This window comes from Arachis stenosperma, chromosome 10 (assembly GCF_014773155.1).
Source record: "Arachis stenosperma cultivar V10309 chromosome 10, arast.V10309.gnm1.PFL2, whole genome shotgun sequence".
NCBI classification, from domain to species: Eukaryota; Viridiplantae; Streptophyta; class Magnoliopsida; order Fabales; family Fabaceae; genus Arachis; species Arachis stenosperma.
Window position 1 is genome coordinate 78815711 of NC_080386.1, and position 10362 is coordinate 78826072.

The 10362-nt window shown below is 39.8% G+C and overlaps 1 protein-coding gene across 1 annotated transcript; it reads right to left on the bottom strand.

The window, feature by feature from the left end:
• Positions 1 to 549: 549 nt before the first annotated feature.
• LOC130958076 (RPM1 interacting protein 13-like) lies at positions 550 to 1628 on the bottom strand. Its single transcript, XM_057884968.1, has 3 exons — positions 1292 to 1628; positions 983 to 1069; positions 550 to 898 (listed from the first exon to the last, which is right to left on the bottom strand). Exons 1-3 carry the CDS (start codon positions 1529 to 1531, stop codon positions 761 to 763), a joined length of 465 nt encoding a protein of 154 aa, XP_057740951.1. The 5' UTR covers positions 1532 to 1628; the 3' UTR covers positions 550 to 760.
• Between the last annotated feature and the right edge of the window lie 8734 nt (positions 1629 to 10362).

A 10362-nucleotide genomic window follows, 5' to 3' on the forward strand; every position in this document is an offset into this window, starting at 1 on the left:
TAATTAAACCTCTAAAAATTTAGGAATACAAAATTTCTCCAGACATGGGAATAAGTTTCATCTATAAACATACCAATATATCTTTCAAAATAATAATAATCTCAATATATAATTAACTATGTTGGGGACATTTTGAAATTTCTTATATATTTGCCGAGAAATTGTATTGTAAACCAAACAAATTCTCAATGAATACATAAGTATTTTTAAAGTATGTCTAAGAATTATTTTCAGAAATTTCATTTTTTGGAATATAATATCTAAGCTTTAAACAGAAGCCCTCTAAAGTTGTTTTGGTTTTTTGTAGGGCAGTCATAATAAGATGCAGTATATTGGTTTCACAATTTTGATTGGATTTCAATACCGCAATCAAAAGCCAAATTATAATCTCAAGTAAACTTTATGCGTGATATGGGGAATCAAGAAGGAATAATTTGTCACTTCCATCAAGTAAAATTTAGCTAATAAGACCAATTCAATTAGGAATTACCTTAGTATACTTTGAAAAAGGCTCTTGGTAATTACCAGCAGAGTTGCAAAGTACCTGAGTAAAATACTAAAAAACATCATATTGGATATTCCTGTTCCAAAATTACAATATACTCTATGCTTAATGCTTACAATGATCATTGCAGACACCCCAGAACTATAGTACCCTCTATCCTTCAACAAAATGTAAGCTTACATGATATATGCTATGTTACTAATACTCAACAAGTATATCCAAAAAGCAAACTTCAAAGTTAATCTTTTTATACAACTAGTTAGCCTTAGCTACCAGTCTCATGTCATTCCTCTGGCCCTTCCAGTAACTAGAACCATCTGCATCACAATGCGGGGATAAAGGTTGGGTCCAATATTTACAAGGAGCTGCTGAATCACACACATAGCAGTAGCACTGCAATTGCACCAAAGATTTCCACAAGTCAAAGGCAAGAATCAGAAAAATGTAATTCCCACTGATAATGAGGTTGATTATTACCATCTGACAATAGCTCTCATGAGGTTTTGTAGTGAATGGAAATTCAAGACAAAGATGCCTTGAGTGCGGGTAATCCCTGCAAGCTACCTATATCACTACAACACAACATTAGAGTCCAAAATAGAAGTTGCAAATTTCGATTAAAACAAACAGGTTTACAACACACACGTCATTGTCAATGATTTTATGTTTAATAAATGCCCACTAAATCTCTTATCCTAAAATGTAACTCTTATTTAAGAAAAGCGAAAGCAATTAGAAGTGTGCATAACGATTAAGAAGTGGCAAGAAAAGCGGTTTTGTAGTTACCGGACCAAGTTGGGCAAGAACGGAGACATCAGCGGCGGCGGCATCATTATCGTGCAGGGAAATCTTGGAGAAGTCAAGGGACTGAGATGGATCAAAGTCAAGGATGAAGCAATCCTCGGTTTTCTCGAAGCGCTTTATGTCGTCTTTACATTTAAGAAAAACTATGGCCCTTATTGGGCTATCTTCTTCTTCTTCTCCAGAACAAACCACCAAATTTTTCTCAGCGTCATTTTCTCCCATGTTTTCTCTCTTTCCGCCTTTCGTTTTCTTGCTTTCTTCAGCTGCGTATTTGGCTGCCAAGAACAACAAGATACTCAACTTAGCAACTAATTCGAAATTGGAATTTCAATTCTGATGTCCTTTAGCGTCCCTATCGAATACGACGCCGTGCAGCTCCTGTGAATGCTTTGAAGGGCTAGGGGAGGGGGTCGTTTTTTTTTTTGGTCATGGATAAGGCCTGAAACAGACCCGGGGAGGGGGTCGTTTTTTCTGTGGTTACTGGTTACTTCTTTCGATTTTGGACAAATGTGAGATGTCTAAACTTTTTGGGCAACATCTTTATTAAAACAATTTTCAGCCCAATATCATACAAGATAAAAAAACGTCATCCTTTAAATTATTTCTTTAATCATTTTTTTATTATATTAATTTAAAAAAAATTAAATCAAACACATTTAACAGATTTAATGTTTATTTTTCAAAAATTTAAATAAAAATTAAAAAGAAAACTAAAATCCAAAAATTCGATATTAAACCTTCAAATCAGTTTTAAATTCCAAAACAGTAATACATTCCAAATATCACCTAATATTCCAAAACAATTTTAAAATTCAGAAGCTCCTTCTCTCCACCAAATCCTCCATCACTACGCTTATAACACCCTAATATTCAAATCCTTATGCTCGAGTCATAAGTCAATGATATTACGGTGGTACGGCTCTCAGGTGGATTTTTTTTTCTTTTTTAATATATAAATATAGGTAATTTCGAAAGGAATATTAATCGAGAAGCCTGAAAAGAGTAGAAATAAAATCGCGAAGACGTATCACTCACGTTTCGACAATGAAAAGATAAAACGTGAAGCCGAAAGCGATTCACGGACAAGGCATAAAGGAGATTAAGAGATAGATAACAAATAGATATATATAACATAAGTAAATAGCCACTAGTCGCGACCCGCGAAGTTTAGGCCGGCTAGGGTACAGTATGAAAGTAGTTGACAACAGTACATCCTAATCTCTCCCAAAGGAAACATAAGAGCCTCTATAGGCAATTTCCAAAAGAGTTCAACACATAATATAATCTTTTCCAAAACAAAGGTGGAGAGATTCTAAGCAAAACACAAAGTAGAGAAAATAAATATCTTTGCCGTCTCTCAGACGAACCGCAGCTCATTTCTGAGCACCTGAACCTGTATCTGAAAAACAAGAGATATATACGGAATGAGAACCCCGGGCCCATGGGTTCCCAGTACGGTAAAAGTGCCAAATAAATACAATGCACTGCAATAAAAACTCACTAAGCATCCTAAACTCCTTTTCACCAAGTATCCAGCCTAGGTTCTCACTAATCCATGAATAGGCAACTGTTGTAAGGGGATACTAAATCTAGTTCATGTTACCCATGTTTCCCAACTCGCTGATTCTTCCACGAATCAGACTCAGAATCATAAGGAAAACCATCACCAGTTGTTCTGCCTCAGCAACTCTATATCAATACATCATACCCTCGCCTGGAGCTAGTGAAATCACATCACTGCGTCTACCCAGGGGCTCAAATTATCTCATTCAAAAATCATCATCATCATGCAATCGCATTATCAATTTATCTCATCAAGAACAGCCCTCAACATCCACCGACACCAACATGAGGGATCTCTCAGTTGTACAAACACAAGCAATACAGACAAGTAATACACAAATAAGGTACAAGTAGAACAAGTAGCACGTAATCAGGTAACATAGCATATATGATATAGAAATCCAAAACAAATAGGCAAACCCAAACAATTCAAACATATGCAAATGATGTATGCCTGCCCTATGGCTGATGATATCATCGGTCGGTTATATAGCCAACCCGACACGTCCTGGTAGCTAACCATGGACAGAAACACCCCTTGCGGAGCAAGTAGGTTTGAGCTACAACCCCCTTGCTACTACCCGCTCAGCCCAGAGCCAGTGGAACAACCACTACTGCGGCTACTACCCAGGCGGGTGTTTAACAGCTCAACCTGGAGCCAGTGGAACAACCACTACTGTGGCTACTACCCAGGCGTCACAATCTCTGACCTGGAGCAAGTGGGACGAACCACAACCCTTGCTACTGCCCAGGTATCTTAAGCATTAACCCGGAGCAAGTGGGACGAGCCACAACCCTTGCTACTGCCCAGGTATCTTAAACATTAACCCGGAGCAAGTGGGACGAGCCACAACCCTTGCTACTGCCCAGATATCTTAAACATTAACCCGGAGCAAGCGGGACGAACCACAACCCTTGCTACTGCCCAGGTATCTCAAACATATATTCATTCAATCTCAATTCATATTATCAATCCTCATTGTTCTCAAATCTCAAACATTAACCTGGAGCAAGTGGGACGAACCACAACCCTTACTACTACCCAGGTATCACAAATACATTCATTCAAAACTCCATAATTAAACCTATTTATCATAAACATCCTTTTCCGTCTCACACCCGGAGCAAGTGGACAACGCCACTGCCTACTACCCGGGGTTACACATCACATTTCAACATCTTCCATTATTATCCATTTAACACATTCATTCATTAATCATATATGCAATTATTCTCAGCCATAATCAATAATGGCTTTGCCGTGACCCGGCAATAACTCAGCCATCCGGCTCATGGTCCAATCAGGAACCAGCCATTTATCAATAAATATAGCCCTTCGGCTCATGGCATACACGGTACTCCTACCATCATCCTCCATATCTCATATAATCATCGTTGATCGCCATTGATCATAACTTTTCCCCTTGCTTCACTCACAAGTTACCACATCCCCTAGTTCCTTTTTCATTACTAAGCATATCATAATGATTTAATACATAAGGGGTGAGATCGGAGGCTTAAAAGTATGAGATTTGGCTTTTAAAACTCAAGTATCAACTTTGGCATGAAAACAGGGCCACGCGTACGCGTTCTCCACGCGCACGCGTGGATGGCCACAAAACTCATCGGCGCATACGCGCCATTCACGCGGACGCGCGGATTGAAAAATAGACAACGACGCGTACGCGTGGGTACACTTGCGCCCCAAGCACAAGACTGGCACAACTCTGGCACAACTCTCGGGAAAATGGCTGGGCAATGGGTGCAGCGCATCGACGCGCACGCGCACACCACGCGCACGCGTGGATGGTGCCTTCTCGAAGAACGACGCGTACGCGCCAAGTGCGCCTACGCGTGGAGGGTCATTCTGCTAAAAATTTTCTAAGTTAAAAGCTGCAGAATTCACAGATTCAACCCCCAATCTTCCGACGGACATAACTTTCTCATTTTAAATCGTTTTTCACCCGTTCTTCGAACGGCATGGACATCCCGGATCCAATTTCATTTCTAAACAGATTTGGCACAAAACAAAGATCCGTAGTCCAAGTTATGTCCCGTCAAAGTATGCCCAAAAACCATGTTTTTCATATAAAACCACAAAGTGCCATTTTCAAAACAAGCCATTTTCAACTCCTTTCAAAATCAACCAAAACATGCCAATTTCAACCCTTTTTGAAACCAATCAAAATATACCAAAATCAACATCAAGCCTCCTCAACTCATACATTAACACTTTACCACGAATCACAAAACCATCATATAACCATCTTTACCCATTTCAAGCAAATGGCTAAATTACAAACATATCAACATGTCATACATCCTTCCTCATCTCAATTTCCAACAATACTATCTCCAATCAACCATCATTATACAAATCAATATCATAATCACTATCACGTGGTTTCACCCACAAATCAACCTTAATCATTCCTCAAGCATATATCACAATATATATACCTCTCATGCATCATCATACCATCAAGACATCAATAATCATAACCACATATATGACCACATAATATTTCTCAACCCAAAACCAAACATACTTCATCTACATAATTTCACCCTTCAACTCCTCAAACCATATTATTCAACAATCAACACAATCATTCGCATATTCATTATATGAAATTCATCCAATCACTTGTGTCATCATACAATGCACACGTCAACTTACCTCCCTTACCTCTTTCCGGCCTCCGGCCCAAAATTTACGGCCTCCGGCCCAATTTCACAATTTAAATGCATAAACCACAAATTAATACTCATTACCCAATACATCAAATTTTCAATACACCAAGCATACAAGGCCACACAATTCTCAACCTAATCATCAATTCACATTACATACCAACTATGCATATTAGCATCAACCATTTACACAATCCAAACTTAATCCTAGGGGCATCTAGCCTAGGAATTCTCATCACACCACACGGTACTTAAATGAAACTTAAACCGTACCTCTTGTAGCCAAATCAATTGAGTCTCTTCTTTGGAAGTCTCCACCAACCTTAGCCCCAAGCCTCACCAAAGCTCCTCAAGCAACACCAATCTCCCAATTGTGCACCAAGATCATCAAATACACTAACATAACCAATATCACATACATACATCAACCTAGGGCTCATAAAAATCACAAATCACAAGGATTTGAGCACTTCTTACCTCAACCCATATGAAGTAGGGATAGAACCCACTTGGAATCCATGTTGGAGTATCCCTAAACACCCAAAATCATAAGATTTCAACACTAACTACCCAAAAACGTGTAACAGAGGGGAATTTCGAAAACTGGGCAGAGATGAATAGAATACTCACCACAAAACTTAGATAGAAATGTAGAGGATGAGAAGAGCGACGCGTGGCCGTAAACGGCTCGTCAATCGGAGTTCCGTAGCTCAAGTTATGGTGGTTTGAAGATCAAAGAGAGTTAGGTTTTCTCTCTTCTCTTCTCTCTTCTCAATTCAGCGCCCCACACACCTTCTTTAGGGCAAAATGAGCTGAAATGCTCATAACTAATGTTTATATATGTTGGGTCTTGGGCCCACTTAGGCCCAGTTCACTTATTTTATCCGTTGGCCAAATTTTGGACCAAAACCTTTAAGATTAGCGCTCTAAATCGCACTTCAAATATTTATACCTCCCCTAATTATAATTCCTCATTTCTTAATCATATTTACTCATAATCAATTTTCTCAGCTGCAGTACCCGACAGGTCTCAGCCGGTACTGCCGGTCAAAATTCCACTACGCGCTTTTACGCAGAAAACTATGTCTTCCGACTCGGAAAAACTCACTGAATCCAAATATCATATTTAAATTATCAAATTCCAATTGCCAAATCTTCCAAGCATATTCGCTCCTACTTAACTCATCATTTAATTAATTTCGGTTAGACCGGGTATTACATTCTACCCCCCTAACAGAAATTTTCGCCCTCGAAAATTCCATCAATCACTACGAGTACGCGAGCGTAGTCTGCCGTTATATCCAACGCATAACAGTTCCAAGGTCCTTTTACTCTGCGCGCTTCCGTTGCCGCGCTCTGATTTCTCTATCTCTGAGGATCTCGGTCATTCGTTCCTTACTTTTATCGTCTCATCAACTCACACCCTATTAAATCTCAAATCATGTCATCAATAATATTGTCATCATTGTTAATCATAGCCATCATCCCACATCACTATAATCAATCAAAGCTTTCTTCGTTTTTTAGAATTCAATGAGTTGTACTAACAAGCTGACAAACTCTTATGAATCCGCTTTCCTTTAATAATCTATAAAATCTTTCGAGGCACATCTCTTTTGTTGAAGTTACTCAGATCAAAATCATTTTCAAAAACATAACCAAATACTCCTTCAAATTCTTGGGAAAATTTTTCAACAGCACCTCCCCAAAAATTGGAGTTTACCACCCGTCACGGGTTTCCTCTAACCAATCTCAGTACCGCATCAGTATTGCAATTTAAAGGTTTCCAAACGATTTCTCTGAAACCGATCATTACAAATCTTGATCAAAATCCAAGGTCACCATGACCAAACATCATAGCACTCATCTCTCGAACACAACAACTTGCACTCAATCATAATCTAAATCCGACTATGCATCAATGGTAATTTCTTCATCCATTTCGGAACCATTAAGGCTCACCGTCGCAATTAATTCCAATTATCGAGAATCAGTATCTGTATAAGCTCACTAAACTTTTAAGTACTCAAAGCATAAAGCATTTTTAATCATATCCCACTTTTCCTTATTATTACCATACTATGCTAACGCTTTTAGCAAGCTTCCGCTATGCCACTTTGATTTCTCGTCAAGTATTAGCTCCATCACTTATTTCCTCAAGTACCCAACCACAACTTAGTATGACTGGCATTTCAAATCAACGTTTCCAAATCCATCATTTAGGACAATTCCTTATCTATTTAAATCAAAGGAACTAAAAGTCACGGGTTCAATCCGTTTTACCAAAAATCTAGAAATCAACCAACTACATAACAAACACAACACATCATTCTCAACAGAAAATCATTTACATCATGGGCATTTATCCATTGTATTAAGGCAATTCCTTACTCGGACCATCCGGTTTGCTTCTCAGTCTAACATTAAGCTCGACATTCCCAGTTTTACTGTACAGGCGGTATTATAAAATCACACACTGCCATTTAAGCCTGATTATTGCAATTACCTCAATCTTACTGCTGCAATCGGCCCGCATCCTGACTCTCTCCTTGTTGGCAATTTCTTGATACATGCCCTGGTAACCCGCACTTGTAACATACGCCTAACCCCAATCGGCATGGCCTATCTGGGTGATGACTTCCACATCTTTGACAGCTCGAAACATCAGAAGAAGTCGATGTCCGCTTTCCCTTACCATTTCTTTGGGACTCCTCACTCGTCGCAAAGTTATTCCGCCCTTGGGGAAAGTGTTGCATGTATCCTCTCTCCTTAAACTCTCGACCCCTTGGTGCAAATCTTTGGTTGTGCTCTCTATGACTTCCTTTCTCTGCAACCATCCTCTTCACACACTCTTCAACAATTCTGCTCTTATTCACCAACTCTGAAAAAGTTCGGATCTCCATTGGTCCCACTGAACTCAAGATGTCACTCCGGAGCCCTCCTTCATACTTAATGCATTTCCATTCCTCGAAGTCTCCCGGAGCTCCTTGACACATGCGAGAAAACCTGAATAGCTCCTCAAATTTGTCTGTATACTCAGATACGGACATAACACCTTGCTTCAACCGTAGTAACCCCAATTCCTTGGATGTCCTGGCGGAATTTGGAAAGTACTTCTTATAGAATTCCACCTGGAAGGCATCCCAAGTGATAGGATCATTCCCCTGTTGTAGGAGACGTCGAACCCCTTGCCACCAATGCGATGCTTCTTCCGTGAGCAGATAGGTAGCAAATTCAACACACTGCTCTTCAGGCACCAACTGCGCTTGTGGTGCTTGCTCCATGGCCTGAAACCAGGTGTCAGCTTCAATCGGATTAGTGGTTCCCTTGAACTTAGGTGGGTTAACCTTTAAGAAAGTTTCCAGTGTCATCGGGCCCTGAGCTTCCCTTCCGCCATTGCCATTATTGTTTATCTGTTGCTCAAGGGCCTCCGCAGTGGCCTGCATAGCAGCAGCCATATTCTCCAATGCCGCCATAAGGTTTACCGGTTATTCGAGTTGATTTCCGGTTCCTGTGTACTAGTACGATCTCTCTCACGTCTCCGACCGGGTCCACGAGGTGCCATCTGGTTCTTATACACACCAAACAATCGATATCAAGTTGATCAGTCTCAATATCGGAAGTATAGTGCTTCAAAGTACCAAAGGTACACTCATGGACTTCATGCTAGATGTATCGATTAGATACCCTAACTAGCACAGGCACAGACTCAGAGTATGCATTGAAGCATAAGCAGTTCCATCCCTCAGGCTCACGAGGACGAACTGCTCTGATACCATAATGTAACACCCTAATATTCAAATCCTTATGCTCGAGTCATAAGTCAATGATATTACGGTGGTACGACTCTCAGGTGGATTTTTTTTTCTTTTTTAATATATAGATATAGGTAATTTCGAAAGGAATATTAATCGAGAAGCCTGAAAAGAGTAGAAATAAAATCGCGAAGACGTATCACTCACGTTTCGACAATGAAAAGATAAAACGTGAAGCCGAAAGCGATTCACGGACAAGGCATAAAGGAGATTAAGAGATAGATAACAAATAGATATATATAACATAAGTAAATAGCCACTAGTCGCGACCCGCGAAGTTTAGGCCGGCTAGGGTACAGTATGAAAGTAGTTGACAACAGTACATCCTAATCTCTCCCAAAGGAAACATAAGAGCCTCTATAGGCAATTTCCAAAAGAGTTCAACACATAATATAATCTTTTCCAAAACAAAGGTGGAGAGATTCTAAGCAAAACACAAAGTAGAGAAAATAAATATCTTTGCCGTCTCTCAGACGAACCGCAGCTCATTTCTGAGCACCTGAACCTGTATCTGAAAAACAAGAGATATATACGGAATGAGAACCCCGGGCCCATGGGTTCCCAGTACGGTAAAAGTGCCAAATAAATACAATGCACTGCAATAAAAACTCACTAAGCATCCTAAACTCCTTTTCACCAAGTATCCAGCCTAGGTTCTCACTAATCCATGAATAGGCAACTGTTATAAGGGGATACTAAATCTAGTTCATGTTACCCATGTTTCCCAACTCGCTGATTCTTCCACGAATCAGACTCAGAATCATAAGCAAAACCATCACCAGTTGTTCTGCCTCAGCAACTCTATATCAATACATCATACCCTCGCCTGGAGCTAGTGAAATCACATCACTGCGTCTACCCAGGGGCTCAAATTATCTCATTCAAAAAATCATCATCATCATGCAATCGCATTATCAATTTATCTCATCAAGAACAGCTCTCAACATCCACCGACACCAACATGAGGGATCTCTCAGTTGT

Coding starts and splice junctions, on each gene's coding strand:
- LOC130958076 (XM_057884968.1), bottom strand. CDS start 1,531: ATGGGAGAAAATGACGCTGAGAAAAATTTGGTGGTTTGTTCTGGAGAA. Junction 1,070..1,291: donor TTCTTGCCCAACTTGGTCCG/GTAACTACAAAA, acceptor GTAGTGATATAG/GTAGCTTGCAGGGATTACCC. Junction 899..982: donor ATGAGAGCTATTGTCAGATG/GTAATAATCAAC, acceptor GTGCAATTGCAG/TGCTACTGCTATGTGTGTGA.